At 41.2% G+C, this 18313-nt stretch overlaps 1 protein-coding gene across 3 annotated transcripts in view; it reads right to left on the bottom strand.

Moving 5' to 3' along the window:
• The window catches only part of CABLES1 (Cdk5 and Abl enzyme substrate 1), a 112811-nt gene that overhangs the window by 31074 nt on the left and 63424 nt on the right, over positions 1-18313 (bottom strand). For 2 of the 3 annotated variants that reach the window (XM_024206505.1, XM_024206506.1), the window contains exon 4: positions 9529-9606. The exons of the other annotated variant lie outside the window; for it this stretch is intronic. In XM_024206505.1, coding sequence (XP_024062273.1) covers positions 9529-9606 — 78 coding nt within the window. The remainder of the gene's footprint in view (positions 1-9528; positions 9607-18313) is intronic. 3 annotated transcript variants of the gene reach the window in all.

Genomic DNA, 18313 nt, shown 5'->3' with positions numbered 1-18313 from the left:
GTCTAACCCACTTGTGAGCCTAACTGTGTGAAAGTGGATAAAGAATTTATGAAGTTTCACAATAACCTATAATAATAAATGTGGCTGTGGAAAAAGTGCCACAGGGAGACAGACTGAATTAGTCCAAACAAAAAGGCTACTGATATAATTCAAGGATTGTATTAGGGTTATATCTGTAAACAAGAAAAGTGTTGGACCAGTAATCGATGAACCAAAACTGGTGTGTCGGAAATTAGTCCTAATTGCTAGACAAAATAATAAGAATGGGCTGTTCCACCCATCACTCCCTTTTGGGGTCCTCAAAAAGAAACTCTGGGGGGTGGGGAAGAAAGCTGGCTACCCCGATGCTGGCTGATTGAAAGATCAGAGAACAGAAAAGAACAACCTTCACCATCATTGCTACCATCCCCCCATATTTTCTAAGACCCTGGGATTTACCAGGATACCATTGGGCCTTCATTACCTGAACCCGAGAGAGATCCTGACCAGACCATAGCAGAGAGGGGACCCAGATAACATTGCAACTTCCAAGGGCTCTGGCTAAATCCCAAACACCATCTGGGATGTGAGACTTTGTCACTTTGCCCCATTGTGTCCTTTTCCTTTCCCACCTTATTTCTTCTCTTTCCTATCTCTCTTTCTTTTGCCTTCTGTTCTATAATGAGAGTCTGGCTTAGCCAGCTAAGTCTGTATATTTTGCAACACTGCCATAAGCCTGTGACTAGAGATGCAACTTAAGAAGCCCGACACCGGTACAAGTTTGCCAGGTCTCAGAGTGCCTGATAAAAGGATGTGCTATGCCTGTGTTTGTTTCAGCAGTGCAACTGCAAATGAAGGTCAACACCAGAAGCTGCATTTTCTATCTTTGCAATTCTTTTGTGCCTTCTTGGAAACAACAACAGCTCCAACCATTTCAACTACCTTCTTCTCTTTTTCCCCCACAAGGACAGTTATCACTATCGTTCATACCATATAAGAGACTGTCAAAGAGGGGGGTTTCTTCTAAAGACTCTCTCCAGTTAAAGGAAAGGGAAACAAGGGGTGTTGTTAAAATAAAAGTCTTACTTATTACCTTCCATGCCAGGATGAGGGTCTCTTACATTACCTTAGTCGATAATAATGCACTTAGGTCCTGATTCTCTTCATGCATTGTTTTTTGTCTCCACTCACTTCTATGCAGTTACCCCAGATTTACATAAGAGTTACAGGAAAATCAGGACCTAAACATTTTATTTGTGCACTTTGTATCAGGAAATGCGGTGCTGGGTGGGTGCTATTTACCTACTGTATGTAAAAAATTAAATCTGAAGTTTTGACAGGGTTCAGACCTCAACATGCTGGTTATTTGGGAGCTACAGTGAAAGTAGTGAAAATGTGCTGTTTTCTCTCTCTGCATTTTACTGCAGTACCACGGCATTTTTCCTGGAACAGCAGAGTGTGACTTGTGATCCCATGGCAAAATTATTATAGGATAATTACTGGTTTTGATTATTTCTGCCCTATATAGGAAAGAATAAACAATCAGAATAAGCAAAAATCAGAGCAGGAACTCTTACCACATGCATTTTAAGCATGGATTAGCAGTCCATAAATCACACATTATTGGATTCAGTAATGAAACATTTCTTGAATGATTCTAAAATGGATGCCTATAAAACCCACTGCAAGATTCCTGCTGTGCACTTGCTCTTTAAATGACAACACTAGCTGAACATTTCTGTGAATTATTTAAAAGTCAATTAAATATTAACCTGACTCCCAGAAACCTAAAAAGAAAAAAAAGTCTATTTACAACAACAGGTGCCTGATAAGTGAATTTTATTTGGAAATGTAAACTCTTCGGGGGATATGGTTAGGAGTAAATATACTCGATGATCCCAGACCATTACAGATTAATTAAGACTAGCCTGAAAACAACAGCACTTCAAATTCATGGGAATCCAAAGTAAAATACTGTTCTCATCCTTCACAGTGAAGAACTCCCATTTTATTGACTCTGTTGCAGGGATAAGGGTAATTGCAGCTTTGGCAAGGATCAGATGCCAGACATACCAACAACAAGCCTTTCCTTGACATGCTGACTGAGTCTGCCCACCATAACTGGGCTCCAGTTTTTCACTTCCTAATTGCACTTATTACTGGAACAAGAACTATGGCTACAGTGTATCGGCAGAGGAATCTGAGAAACTGGTACAAAGTCCCTTACAATTGTGTTGTGTACTCTCACTAAGCACATCAAGGACTCAGCATTTCAGCTTCTGCCTTGATATTTTACTTAATATAAGAGAAATCTCAGAAAAATAAATCCTACCACCTTAATGAGGTTTCCTGCTTAATCTCAATATCATGCCAAAAATACACATAACAATGAAGCTTATACTTCTGACATTAAATAATCTGTAGACTTTGAAAAATTCTCACTATGTGGGAACAAAATTAATATGAGGGAAAAAAAGCCTATGAATCAGTAATTTTCCACAGCACTATTATTAGTTTTTTTGTTGTGTGGGAGGGGTGGGGTAAAGTAAAGCAAGGAGCATTTATCTTTTTCTTTTACTTTCTAAGAATAGATGGAGTTCCTGTTCACCATGTCTACAGAATGATAAACATTCAGGAAATGTGTGCCTGAGGTTGATGATGACTTCATCTAAATTGCCTTGCATACCAAGTTCTGACAAAGGAAAAAAATAGCACCAGAAACTTTAGGTTACGTCTACACAGCAGCCAGGAGGTGCAGTTTCCAGTTTAGGAAGACATACAAGTGGTAGCTCTGCTTGAGAGCCAATCGATCACTTTAGATCACTATCATATTTTTCTTAATGTACATATTTTGTCTGTGAGACATGCATGTTTATCTCAGCCATTCCAAATAAGTCTGTATGATGTCAGTATAAATCATGCTCAGAAGAGCAAGATTTTGTTCCTTCTTACTGCAGAAACATGAAGATCATAAATACTTTAACCATAAAGAACCTTTTTGAAGCTGAAATGTAACAAGCACAACAAGTTTGTTGTGGTACTAGACAGGAGTAGATTTATACACCAAACAGATGCAGTGCTATATAGTGCAACGGCCATTCATTTTTAAGTTTTATGACATATGGTTTCTTTGCACTTAATATAAATAAAATTACAGTCAAAGTCAATCACACATCCCAAGCAATGCGGCTTCCTGCAGTTCCCATTAACTTCACTGTGGGTGTTAAGCATCTCTCAGATTTGGCCCATAATTATCATGGGAAATAGAGTGTCTATTATTCAAAAATTCAGATGAAGCAATAACATGGTTGCAATATTCCCAGTATATTACAACTGTATTATGCTGATGTTACATTAGTGAGGGTGACCCATGCCACTAGTCAGTACTTAGCTATCTCACAGCAGTATTCTACAGATTATTTTACTTTGGGCTAGATTGTGGCACGTAGTTGAGCCCACAGATTCCAAGGTCAGAAGGGACCATTGTGATCATCTACTCTGACCTCCTGTATAGCACAGGCAATAGAATGTCCCCAAAATAATTCCCAGAGCAGATCTTTTAGAAAAACATCCAAAGCTTGATTTTAAAATGGTCAGTAATAGAGAATCCATCATGGCCCTTGGTAAATTCTTCCAACAGTTAATTACTCTCACAGTATTTACACCTTCTTTCCTGTCTGAATTTGTCTAGCCTCAACTTCCAGTCATTGGATCGTATTATTCCTTTCTCTCCTAGATTGAATATTGCTAAATATCTGTTCCCCATATAGGTACGTATAGACTGTAATCAAGTCACCCCTTCACCTTCTCTTTTTTTAAGCTAAAGAGATTGAGCTCTCGTGTCTCTTCTCTGAACCCTCTCCAATTTATCAACATCCTCTTGAACTGTGAGCACCCAAACTGGACACAGTATTCCAGAAGCCATTGCACCAGTGCCAAATACAGAGGTAAAATAACCTCCATACTCCTATTCAAGATTCCCCTGTTTATGTATCCCAGGATTCCATTAGCTTTTTTGGCCACAGCATCTCGCTGAGAGCTTATTTTCAGCTGATTATTCACCATGACACCCAAATCTTTTTCAGACTCACTGCTTCCAAGGATAGAGTTCCTCCATTCTGGAAGTATAGCCTACATTCTTTGCTCCCAGATATACACATTTACATTTAGCCATATTAAAACTACATTGTCTGCTTGCATCCAGTTTACCAAGAAATCCAGATTGTTCTGAATCAGCAACTCATCCTTTTCATTATTTACCACTCCCCCAATTTTTGTGTCATCCGCGAACTTGCAGTGATGATTTTGTGTTTCCTTCCAGGTCATTGATAAAAATGTTAAATAGCACAGAGCCAAGAACCGATCCCTGAGGAACCCCACTGAAAACAGACCTGCTCAATGACTAGTCTGTGTTTACAGTTACATTTTATGATCTAACAATTAGCCAGATTTTAATCCATTTAATATGTGCCATGTGACTTTTATATCATTCTAGTTTTTTAATCAAAATATTGTGTGGCACTAAGTCAAACACCTTACAGAAGTCTAAGTGAATTATGTCAACACAATTACCTTTATCAATCAAACTTGTAATCTCATAAAAAAATCAGGTTTGTTTGACAGGATCTGTTTTCCATAAACCCATGTTGATTTGCAATAATTACAATACCCTCCTTTAATTCTTTATTAATCGAGTTCCATATTAATTGCTCCATTATCTTGCCTGGGATTGACGTCAGGCTGACATGCCTATAATTACCTGGATCAGCCCGTTTACCCTTTTTAAAAATTGGCACAACATTCACTTTCTTCATCTTCTGGAACTTCCCCAGTGCTCCAAGACTTATTTAAAAATCAATGTTAATGGTCCAGCAAGCTCCTCAGTCAGCTCTTTTAAAAGTCTTGGATGCAAGTTATCTGGACCAGCTGATTTAAAAATGTCTAACTTTGGTAGCTTCTGCTTAACATTCTCCAGACATGCCAATGGAATAGAGAGAGTGTTATCACTATATGATAAGACTGTATAACATGTTTTTTTCCAAATACAGAACAGAAATATTTATTCTGCCTTTTCTGCATTATTATTGATAAATCTACCATTTCCATCTAGTAATGGACCAATATCATTGTCAGGATTCTTTTTGTTCCTAATATATTTAAATATATTTAAAAAAATTCCTTATTGTTCTTAACTCTGCTGGCCATAGATTTCTCCTGGTGTCCCTTGCCTTCCCTTATCAATTTTCCATGATTCCTAATGTCTCATTTATTATTATATATATATTTATTTTACAGCTGCCTTCACTTCCTCTTTAAACCAGATTGTTTTTTTAACCAGCATAGCCTTCTTCCTCTACTGTGGTATTGTGGCTTCAAGAAAGGTGTTCTTAAATGATTCTCAATTGTCATTCACATTTTTCTAATTAAATTCTTCCTCCCAGCTGATTTTCCTCATAATTGTTTTCAACTTAGTGATTTGGCCCTATTAAAGCACCAACTATTTATATTACTGGCCTGGACTTTATTCTGCTTGCACATTGTAAGTGTGATCAGGTCATAATCACTGGTACCTAAGCTACCATTAACTTTTAGTTCTGTGATCAGTTCCTCTTTATCTATTAAGACAAGGTCTAATACAGAATTCCCCCATGCTGGCTGCAATATACTTCTTGAGTTAAGAAATTTTCATCTATAGTGTTTAGAAATTCCAAGGATAAAAGGATGATATTTTAGTACTGGCAGTATGAGTCACTGAAATTGTGAGATCATGGGGAACTTCATTTCCCCCCCTACACATTATAGATAAATGTTTGAGGAGATGGTCATCCTGTTCCCTACTGTGATTTAGTGGTCTCGGGCAGATACCAATTAGTACCCCGTCTTGTGCTTTATCTGTTAGGATGTTGATCCATAAGCATTCAAGATAATTTTCTTCCAAGTTATCAGTAACTCAGAAACAGGTAACACCATTTTTGACAGAGTGGCACTCCCCCCCTCTCTGCTCATTTGATCCTTCCTAAATTGGTTAGAATCATTGATTTTAAGATTCAAATTGTGTGAATCATCCCACAAGGTTTCAGTAATATCAACTAGATTGAATGTATGCTAACAAATGAACAATTCCAATTCTTCTTGTTTGTTACCCAGGAGCCTAGCATTAGTGTATAGGCAACTGAAGACTTTCTGCTCCTCATGTCCTTTTGGTTTTTGATTAATTTTGTTCTCCACGTTTCCATTTTGTGCTGAATGTTCATGTCTTCGCTCTTTTTACCCTCCCCTTTTGCTATTACTTTAACCCCCTCCTGACTGCTCTAGCCAGCCTGTCCCCAAGGAGATTGGTCCCCCTTCTACTGAGGTGGAGGCCATTAATCTATACAGCCCCCTCTCCCTGTAGGAGGTGGACCTATGGTTCACAAAAACAAAGCCCTCCACTCTACACCACTTAACTAGCCAGCGATTCACTTCCAGAATCTTCTGCCTTCCATCTTCCTTTGCTTGTGGGACAGGAAAGATCTCAGAGAAGATTGCTTGGACATAAACAACAGTGTAGAGAGGCCCAATACCTCTCAGAACTCTACAGGGCACAGCATGCTCCTCCCCTTTCACCTGAGTAGCTCTCCTGACTGGTGCGTGGAGCAGGGTCAGCTCCAGGGTTTTTGCCGCCCCAAACAGAAAAAAAAAAAAAAAAAGTCGCGATCTGCTCTACCGCCGCCGCTTCAGACTTCGGCAGCAATTCAGTGGCTGGTCCTTCGCTCCGAAAGGGAGCGAGGGACCTGCCGCCGAAGAGCCGGACGTGCCGCCCCTCTCCGTTGGCCGCCCCAAGCAGCTGCTTGCTGGGCTGGTGCCTGGAGCCGGCCCTGGCGTGGAGGCAAAAGGGGAGCCATGGCTCTTCCCCAATCCCCACTCACTTGCTCATGGAGATAGGGGTAAAGGAGCATCCAACATGCAAAGGAGCAAAGATGTGGGCAAACTTAAGTAGGCTCCTCAGTGGGGAGGAGAGATTTTACTCCCACCTATTCCCCTGCATGGCTGTGCTAAGGCTAGTGATAATCTAGCCCTTCATGTTTTTAAAATGCTTTGAGGACAAAAGGCCCTAAATATTATTTCTGGAGCATTATTCGCAAAAAGAGGAAAGCAAGAAAGTACTCTGACATCCCTGCAGCAAAACATAAAGAGTTGGAGATAATCCATTTCCCTGACATGCACTCTCCCTCTTTCAGCCCCAGCACTTACAATGTAACTTGCTTCCCGAAGTAGCAGATTGTGAAAAGACTATTTTGTAATGTTGTCAACCCTTTGGTTTCTTTTTAGAACAGTCTTTTTTCAGAAACCATGTGTGTCTCATGGTCTTTACCAGCTCGGAGCAGCACAACAGAGCTAGTGGTGGTGATGTGGGGTGCTATCCCAGGTTTCATCCTCTTGTGTTTTCTCCGATCCACATATACACGGATGCTCAACTGTATTAGTGCTCTACCATTTAAAACATGGTTTTACTAGGCTTCCTACTAAATTACTTTCATTTGGTTATAAAACTAGTTAAGACAGGCCCTAGTCTAGAACATGATTCTTGAACACGGTTAGGCCTTTTCTACACTGGCTAGGCAAAGAGCACTGAAACTGTGTTAGAAGGAACAACTTTTCAATCCTGTTTTTAAATGGTTCTGCTAATACAGTTTAAGTGCCAGTGCAAATACAGTAGAGCTCTTCTGTGCTGCCTTCAATATCGTGGACTGGCACCCTCCCCAAAACACAACTGTGCCCAGAATTCCTCTCTGCCCATACAGCCTGGGAGTCTGAGAAGAGGTAGAGAGGAAGGGCAATACTGCTGTATTCTCATCACAGCAACTCTTGTGCTGAAATTGTCTCCACCACATGCACAGAAATCTCATTCCTGATTGAATTTGGTTGGTTTTAAATGAAAATACCTAAAATATTTGCAGGAATAATTAGTTTTGGTTTTAATGCCCTTTGGCAATGGTTACACAAAGTAAGTATTCAGGACACCAGCAGCACCTGGCTACGGGTATGGATGAATTAGAAATCCAGAGATGGATATTAATCAGTAATACACAAAAGTGAAGTTAAGGGGATGCTATCATTATACTGTCACAGAAGAGTACCTGTGTCTCATCATCACTCTACCATGCATCAAAGTATGATGCAATAATCAAGCATTACACATAGTCTGCAAATTTGCAACGAAGTCAATGAATACACTGCTTCAATTGTGGTTCACAACAGCCATTATTTGAAGGGGATGTTAATTAATTGTTTTCCTCCTTCTCTGTTGCTTCAGCTGATAGACAGAGGGCATCTCTTGTCTTTGCTTTCCTAACAATGGAAGCAGGGCTGGACCGATATGTCATAGCACTTTCTGCCTCCTCATTCCACTCCCTGTTGCTTTACAAATGTTGTGCAAGACACAACATGTTGAAATCATATTGGGGATGTAGTCTCTCTCATTATTACTGCAATTCAGAAGGAATGGACCCTTGTTTTCAGTCTTTTAAAGGCATATTCAACTCTCTGAGATAGCAGTTAAATTCCACATTCCAGTGATCATAAATGCACTGCAATGCACTACAGACGTAAACTGCTAATGTTTCAAGATTTGCTTGATGCATCTTTCCAGTTTAATTAGCTATAGAAATTCTTTTACTCAAAGACAGGATAATTGAACCAATTTCACCATATGGTATCTGTTTCTTTTGTACACAAAACAGTCTGCTATGAATTACTCAAACACTGAACAGTAATGCTAAAAAACTTAACTGTGAAATCAATGAGCAAAATTCATCCATGATGTACTTTAGTGATATTAGAAAAGGGATGAATTTGACCCAAAGTGATCTGTGGGTGTCCTTTTTCACATTGTTACCCCACTTCACATATCCTAATTTGATGTCTTCACTTACGTGGTTTCAGTTTGAACATTCTGTATCTTTGGAAAATTACAAACCTATTGGCCCAGATCTTCAGCTGGTATTAATTGGCATAGCTCCACTAAAGACACTGACACCAGCTGAGGATCTGGCCCATGGCTTATAAGTTATTTGTCTCCATTTTTATAACTAGTGTTTTCAGTAACTGAATACCGTTTTTAAAACCATTTTAATGAAATAGTTAAATTAACAGTATTTTGTTTGAATCCAATCATTTCTTTACAGTGCTGGAATCTAGATACTGTAGCATTGTTCTAGTGTAGGAGAACCAGAAAGGGAAAGCTGACTATATATAAAAGTAATAGTGTCTAGAATATCTGCATTGTCCAAGATGAGTGAAGCATGAAAAACAAACAGTACAAATGGTAAATTGTACTAGTAAACAGGATTTTTAAAATTCTTTCAGTTTTAATAATCTAAGATATTATAACAAAGATAAGGAAATCTGTGATTTAAAAATATGATTTTAACCTGATACTATATCACAAATCATATATTTCTCTTTTGGGGGTAGATATTTAAAAATGACAGCCCTATTGTCTCTATTCAGTACTATATATGCTGTTATGACCCAAAGAGACGAGGTAGTATGCATAAATATACATACCCGATTTGGGTACAGTCTCGATACGGCAGCACTGAAAATATGCTACAGAAGGATCTTCTGCCACTGATAAGGACTATTCTAAAAAAATAAACAAAAATCAAAGACTAAAATTAAAAAAAAAAAATCTCACAGCAATAAACAAAGCAAACAACAACAAGCGTTAGCATTCAGGCATTTAGCAATTAAAAGCTTCTACCATTGACAATTTCCCCCTTCTTCTCTCTGTAGAAGTTGGTGCTATGTACCATGGAAAAATACTGTACAACTGAATGATTTACAGGAAACCTGAATTACACTGCCTCACATCACCTACCCATCATATAGACAGCTAACAGAGCTGAATCTCCCAAGTTCCATACTGAGGTTCTATTTAATAATTTCACTTGTACAGTAAAGGAAGTTTGATGATAGGCTGTATTTGTAATAAAATATGAAATGCATATACTTGGTATTGGTTGAATCAATCTACCCTAGACATGTCAAGTTATAAATCATAGTTCAGGCAATTTCAAATAAGTTTAAAAACAATGCTCTTTGAGAGAGATCAATAGAGAAGTATAAAAACCTCATAACATTTTAAAAAATGTATTCCTATTATAACATCAGCAATTATTCTTGTTTAAAAAAATAGTAAAGCACTCCTTTGCATTTTTAACATGATCCTTCATTACCAGTTCAAGACTGGTAAACAATTAATTTTAAACCGATTTAGGTCCACTGATCAGAAGCAAGACACAAAAGTTTCAGACAACTATTCATAGATTAAAAAGCCAGACAGGACCTTTGTGATCATCTCGTCTGACTTCTTGTATAACACAGGCCATATACACCTCTACCCCGATATAATGCGACCCGATATAACACGAATTCGGATATAACGCGGTAAAGCAGTGCTCGGGGGGGGGGGAGGAGGGGGCTGCGCACTCCAGTGGATCAAAGCAAGTTCGATATAACGCGGTTTCACCTATAACACGGTAAGATTTTTTGGCTCCCAATGACAGCGTTATATCGAGGTAGAGGTGTATGGCTTCCCTGAATTAATTTCTGATTGAATTCAAGCATATCTTTTAGAAAAACATACAATTTTGATTTAAAAGTTTCCATGATTGAGAATCCACCACAACCCTTGTTAAGTTGCTTCAGTGATTAATTATCCACACTGTAAAAAAATTTACATCTTAGTTCAAGTCTGAATTGGTCTAGCTTCAACTTCCCGTCACTGGATCTTGTTATGTCACTATCTGCTAGATTGAAGAGTCCTCTATAATCAAATTTCTGTTCACCATGTAGGTATAAACTATGATCAAGTCACCCCTTAACCTTCTCTTTGATAAATTAAATAGATTGAGTTCCTTGAGTCTATCACTATAAGGCAGGTTTTCCAATCTTTTAACAATTTTTGCAGCTTTTCTCTGAACCCTCTCAAATTTATGAACATCCTTCTTGAATTGTGGACACCAGAACTGCACAGACTTCTAGTGTCAAATACAGAGGGAATATAAACTCCCTATTCCTACCTCAGATTCCACTCTCTATGCATTCAAACATTACATTAACCCTTTTGCCCACAGCGTCACATTGGGAGCTCATTTTCGACTAATTATCCAGCATAACCTCCAAGTCTTTTTTCAGAGTCACTGCTTCCCAGAATAGAGTCCCCCATCCTGGAGGTATGGCCTGCTCTCTCTGTTCCTAAATGCTTTTCTTTACATTTGGCCATATTAAAATGTACAGTTTGCTTGCACCCAGTTTACCAAGAGATACAGATTGCTCTGTATCAGTGACCTGTCTTCATTATTTCCAACTCCCCCAATTTTTGTGTCATCTGCAAACTTTATCAGTGATGATTTTATGTTTTCTTCCAGGTTATTGATAAAATGTTAAATAGCATAGTAGGACCAAGAATAGATCCCAGCTGGCCCACACTAGAAACACACCCATTCAATGACTATTTTGTTTACAATTACATTTTGAGACCTATCAGTTAGCCAGTTATTGATCCATTTAATATGTGCTATGTTGATTATGGATCATTCTAGAGTCACAGTCAATGTGGTACCAAGTCAAACGCCTCACAGAAGTCTGAGTATATTACATGAACACTGTTACCTTTCGCACCAAATTTGTAATCTCATCGAAGAGAAATATCAGGCTAGTTTGACAAGATCTATTTTCCATAAATCTATATTGATTGGCATTAATTAATTACTGAAGGTAATGAAGAAGCAGATGGGAGTGGATCAATGAAGATCATTTTCACCAGGAAAAAACTACACAAACTACTGTAACAGTAAACAGCTGGCATTTTTTAATGTCTCCACGTTCCTCACTAATGCTGGATTATTTACAGCTTCTGGACACTGAGGGGTTCCCTGCATGGCACTTGGCAAAGCATGCAACAAGGGTGTGATTTGTAAAATGCTCTAACGGGCCACACTCTAATTGCCTTGTGTGGACCCTGCTGGTGTGCTCTAAAAGGTACCTAGTTTGCATTTACATAGTCCCAAACAGGACTATGCTTGGCAAGCAGACTGTGCTTCATCCTGTCACATTTTGAGTTTGTCATGGTGGTCTGTGCACTTATGACCTCCAGGCTTCATTAGTGCAATGCACTATACCTAGGAATAAAATGCTGACCTTAAAAATTCCCTATTGGTTCAGAATGCTGCCAACACCTACTTGGCAGCCTGGCTTCCACAAGCGTATCACTCTGGTGCTTTGCACTCCAAACCCTGATCCCCTCTCTTACGTATCTGCCACTGACTTCAGTGGGGGCAGGAATTCACCCCTCATTTTTACTCTTTGCATTACACTGGTGGTAAGCTCAGTGCAAGGACCATTTTTAGTTCAGTGTCAGTAAAGTACCATGTACATCTACAGGGCTACAACATAAGACATTTTAATTAAAATTACAGCTAAACCCTCAGCAATTGTGCTACTCTAAAGCATCACCACCACAGTAGCCAAACGGCATCCACAATTCCCCAATATTCCAAAGCACACTTATGTTGCCCAGAGAGTTGCTTCATGCTGCTCTCGGCATTCACCCGGGGGGATCCTGAATAGCTGAGCGCATAGGCGCCGACTTTTCAAACTGCTGGGGGGTGCTCGACCCCCGGCTCTGCCCCAGGCCCTGCCCCCACTTCACCCCTTCCCGCAAAACCCCACCCCGCCTCCACTCCACTCCCACCCCGTCTCTTCCCATCCAGTTCCGCCCCCTCCCCCGATTGCACGTGTCCCCGCTCCACCCCCTCCCTCCCAGCCTCCCTGCATGCCATGAAACAGCTGTTCGCGGCGGGTAGGAGGCGTGGAGAGAGAGGGGGGAGGCACTGATCCGTGGGGTGGGAGGTGCTGGGGGGGAGGGGAGCTGATACGGGGACTGCCCTTGGGTGCTCAGAACCCACCATTTTTTCCCCGTGGGTGCTCCAACCCCAGAGCACCCACGGAGTCAGTGCCTATAGCTGAGAGGTTAGTCTTCTTTCTCCTGGAACATTCCATTATAGCAGGAATATTTTCTTCTTTTACAAAAAATGTATTTGAAGAAGTCTTCGGTGAAGAGAATATTTATGCTGCAATAATAAGCAAATGCAAAAATGTTTTCTAATAATAACCAACTACATACTAGTGGGAGGACTTCTTACAGCATCAGAGTATTATCTCATTCTTTGTCTAGGTGCCAAAATACTTCTTATCTAACCCGTCACCAAGACAGCACTTTACTCTATAAGATGCCTTAATGGTATTAAAGTCAACTATAAAGCAAGATGGATGTGTTTTTCACATTTGAGAAAGACAGTCAACAAACACAAAAGCTGGCATGAGATTCACTTTCTGCTCACCACTGTTTATTGCCAAACGGTTTTATTACTCAGAGCAGTTCCCTCACTCACTGAAAGCCTTGTTTGCTGATGTACGCAACTTGGCACCGTTTTTCAGGCTGACATCAGAAAACATCTTTGAATTCTGAAAACCACAATACCCCCCAGACATACTCTGCCTCCCTGCCCCCAGCTGCTTCTGGAAATTCAGCTTTTTCCACCAACGCCCTACTCCTCCCTGAAAAATCCCATGATATTAAAAGAAAACCAAACTGGTGCCTCCACATGTCCACATGTAGAGATAGCTATTATACAATGGGATTTCACCAAGAAAAACTTAATATATATATTAGATATTCCTGGGGGAATTCTGCACCAAAAAATAAAAAAATGTGCACAGAATATTTTGAAATTCTGCAAAATTCTGCATATTTTATTTGTCAAAATAATGCAATATAATCACTCTGGTTTCAATTACTTTCGTAATTTATTTAAACTACAGTACAATGGATGGAGAATGGAAGTGGGGAGCTTTGGAGGAAATCTCCAAACCCTCCTACCTCATAGTAATGTAGCTAGGTTTGTCCCTTTATTTCTAGTTATTAGTCAACAAATATATGCAGCCATATGCTCAGTGTGGCTAGAGAATCAAACTCACAGTATTGGCTACTGACCATTTCCAGAAAGGTCAGTAGCAAACAGTTCATGGAACACATTTTGATAAGAAATTTTTTCAATCCAAAAATTTAGACCAGTTCTAATCACTAAAGCACCATAAACATTTATGAGGCCACACTGTCCTTCACACCACCCTGGCAATGTAAAGGAGCCTTAAAACTTTTACACCTGTTTTATACTCCTGGGGGAATTCACTAAGACAATGGGAACAATTCACTAAGCAGGCAGGCTGCTACTTTCTACTCTGCCTAAGGGGACAGAGCCTGCTCCACGCCTACCTCCTCAGAAACACCCCGACGCCCTGCCCCTCCACACCGAGCGTGCTGCAATAGTGAGCGAGAGGGACAGAGTGTCTCTCTCTTTCTGTCTCACACACACATGCATGACTGCCCAGTACAACCCCCGGCAGTGATTTACATCTCTATTGGCTGCTCTGGGCGCCCGAACCAACCTGCTTGTGCTGCCGGGGATGGGCGTGTGACTGCTCTTCCGGCTTCCCTTTGCTTTCCCATCAGAAGTCATTTTTCTGCAGGGAAGCAAAGAAATCTGTGGGGGACATGAATTTTGCGCATGCGCAGTGATGCAGAATTCCCCCAAGGGTAATTAAGGATCAAAAAGGAAGAAAACAGGTAACAGCACAGTAATTCCAGGGCAACTTGGGGAAAAAACAACTACTTTTCCCACTCAATTTTGAGCTCCAGGTGTCACCCCTCCTTCCATAAACAGAATAGGACCCTGATCCCACAAAGCTCTCCTGGAGACAATAGAAGGAGTGTGTTCTGTCTCCATGGTAATGGCCTCTTTTATCTGAGACCTCAAGGAAGCTCCTTTACCAGAACTTCATGGGGTTGGTGCACTGCAGGGTTTTGGGACTGGATGGGAAGCAGCAATGAACAGCTACTCCCACAAGTGTCATCCTCTGCTTACCCTGGACACTTCCTTACATAAACCTGACTGTGAGCTGCCTGAAGCAGCATGAACTCTTGCTGAATTTGTTCCATGGCTGCCACTGCACAGCTGCCAAGGGGGTTTTACCAGGGAGGCCACAGCAGCAGTGTGGAGGGCTAGTACTTCCACAGGAATGAGGCTCACTTCCCTGAAGGTTCCCGAGCTTCACCGTGTTGGGATGCCTCTGCCTCTGCCTCTTACCCAGGGCGTGTAACCCCTTGGCCACTTCACAAGGTGACCGTCCTGATATAAGCAGCAGGTATAAAGTCAGCCAAAGCTGCTGAGGAGACCATTTTCAAAAGCAACAAAATCCTGTTTTATCTGATGACCCAAGCAAGAAGGGGCGATGACTTTTATTTCCCCCCATAAATGTGCATTTGGAGAGGAAGGTGTAGAGGCAACTATCCTATTCCCAGAAAAACTCTGAGTTTGAGGAGAAAATATTTTGAGAGAGGTGAAATTTGCACCAATGTTTCCGGACAAGAAGGGATGTAACTCAGCTGACTTAAAGAAGAGGAAGAATTAAAATCTGTTTCTCTCTTTCTCAAGCGCTTGCCAAGGGAAATTACTGTGTTGACAAAATTCTGTGACCTTCTAGGAAGCTGTACCATGTGATATATACTTAGACTTAGTCCAGTATTCCAGCCCCCGTTCATTAAGTTTAACTGTTGTGGCTTTGCTGCCCTGCATACAAAAACAATGGATGGACACACGAGCCATGCTGTCTGGGGAGGTTTTCGTAGAACCATACAATGTAGAGGCTGGAAGGGACCTCGAAAGGTCATCAAATCCAGCCCCAGGTGCTGAGGCAGGACCTAATATACCTGGACCATCCCTGACAGGTGTTTGTCTATACTGTTCTTAAAAGACTTCTACTCTCTCTCTTGGAAGCCAATTCCAGAGTTTAACTACTTTTATAGTTAGAAAGTTTTTCCTAATATCTAACCTAAAGCTCCCTTGCTGCAGATTAAGCCCATTACTTCTTGTCCTATCTTCAATGGACATGGAGAGCAATTGATGCTCATCCTCTTTGTAGCAGCCTTATCAGATCCCTTCCCGTCTTCTTTTCTTAAGCTTAACTATGCCCAGTTTTTTAACCTTTCCTTATAGGTCAGATTTTTCTAAACCTTTTATTATTTGTGTTGCTCTATTCTGGACTTTTGCTGTTGTGTTTTCCCCTTAAGTGGCTTATGTTTGCGGTTCCAGCTCTTCCATTTACTAAAAAAGTGGAGGACACTGAACCAAGAGGAACACAACCTCTTAGCACACATATATATTTATCCGCTAAGTTTAGAGTGCAGCAATTTTTATGTTTATGTAATATGTTTGTAAATAATGACATGTTTTATGACACATCTTTATTGCTCCAAGAGGTTATGGATTTATGATGTTCTGCTTTTGGCCCAAACCAAAATCTTAAAAGAGATGGGATGGGATGGGATGGGATGGGAAAGGGAGGGAAAGTAGTCTTTTTTAACTCCAGGGGGAATTCCGCACCATTGCACACCTTGAGAATTCATGTCCCCCGCAGATTTCTTTGCTTCCCCGCAGAAAAATGACTTTCTGATGGGGAAGCAAAGGGAAGCTACACGACCCTCCCCAGCAATGAGGGTGCATTGTTTCCTGCCCTCGGAGCAGCTGGCGGAGAGGTAAATCATGGGGGGGTTAGGGAGGCAGGGCTGTGGACACCCATGGGTGTAGTTTGGGGGGGTACATGGGGTCACGTGTCACTGCCCTCCCCCAATTTCTGCGAGTGCCAATCTGCCCAGGACTTGTGCTGCTCGGCTTGCCAGGGCACAGGGGGGCTCAGTGGTTCCCACGCTGCACCTCCCCCCGGCATGTTTCTGGCTTGCTTGGCCCCTCTCCCTGCAAACTGGGCCCAGGCGGGGAGTGGAGAAGGTGGGACGGAACAGCTTCTCTCCTGCTGGGTGAGGGAGAGTGGCTGCTCTGGCTCGCTGACACCGCCCTCTGTGTCCTAATGCCTGTCATATTCTCCTTCTATGTGTGCTGGGTGCCCTGCATGGCCACAATCCTGTTTTCTGTACAATGGTGAGTGGGGCAGGGCAAGGGGGGCAAGGTAGGATGGTGGGAACATGCAGTGGGGAAGGAAGGGGGACGGGATAGGCCAGGGGGAAGAGAAGGGCATAGGGAATGGGACAGGAGGCGGGGGATGTGGGAGTGAGGGGAGGGGTATAGGGGCAGGAGACAATGGGGAAAGAGTAGCATCCAGACCCCCACCCCCACCAGATTCTCCCTGAACCTCCCACTGAGCCACCTGCACCCAGATTGCCCCAAACAGAACCCTCTCACCCCACACCTGGATCCCCTAAACGAAGCACCTCCACAGTTGGATCCTGATGGGCTGAGCCTGCCTGCACACACCTGGTGCGCCTGGTGTAGAGGGGCAGGCCCCGGAGTGGTTCTGGGGCAGACTCAGCTCTTGAGCTATGTCAGGGTTCGGTGTAGCCTCACTGCCGAGTCTGTGTCCCAGAGGGGGCGCTGCAGGGTGATCTCCCTCCTCTGTGCAGCCAGTGGCCTGTACTCCCCACTGCCATGCTGGAACCTCCACGTTTATTGACAAATAAAATTTGCAAACTTTTGCACAATTTAAAAATATTGTGCACAGATTTTTTATTTTTTTGGTGCAGAATTCCCTCAGGAATTTTGGCAATTTTCATTTCCACACTGACATAATGCTTTTCTGGCATGTTCCACTCTCCCATTATTTGTTAGTCTCATTGACAAAGAAGGCCAAGGGAAATATTAATGGGCTAGACAGCTGATATCACTGTTTTGGTGGACTTTTCTGCTAGATACTAGAGATGACTATGAATGAAAATGAATCCTCTGGGCCATAAGTTTATAAATGCATTAATAATAGGAGCCTGCTGTGCAAAGGATAATACAACCCAATCACTTATAACTATGGGATCAAACAACAAAGAGATGGTTTCATTCTTTAATTCTTATATTTTCACACAAAAATGGTACCAATTGCTACAGTTTAGAGCAGCTACAAAGATTGCTTTGACAATGCACAATTGTTTGAGTCTAGAGCTGGATGGGAAAATTATTTTCCCATCTTGGGAAAATGTTCAAGATTAAAAAAAAAAAAATCCCATCCCAAATCAGGACAAAAAGTTAAAATCTGAAAAAAATATGATTCCAGTAAATGAAAATTGCAATTTGACCTTTTTTATTTAAAACAGCATTTTTACTAATAGTTAGCTTAAAATCTGACAAAGTCATTTTGAACTAAAAAACAGAATTTGATTAGAAAATGTCAAAACAAGATTTTTCAACAAATTTTTTTTCAAATAATTTTTTGAACTGAGAAATTT

This window comes from Terrapene carolina, unplaced genomic scaffold (assembly GCF_002925995.2).
Source record: "Terrapene carolina triunguis isolate 2854851 unplaced genomic scaffold, T_m_triunguis-2.0 Scaffold58, whole genome shotgun sequence".
NCBI classification, from domain to species: Eukaryota; Metazoa; Chordata; order Testudines; family Emydidae; genus Terrapene; species Terrapene triunguis.
Note: the sequence above shows the minus strand (reverse complement) of the source record. Positions and strands in the feature narration are given on the sequence as shown.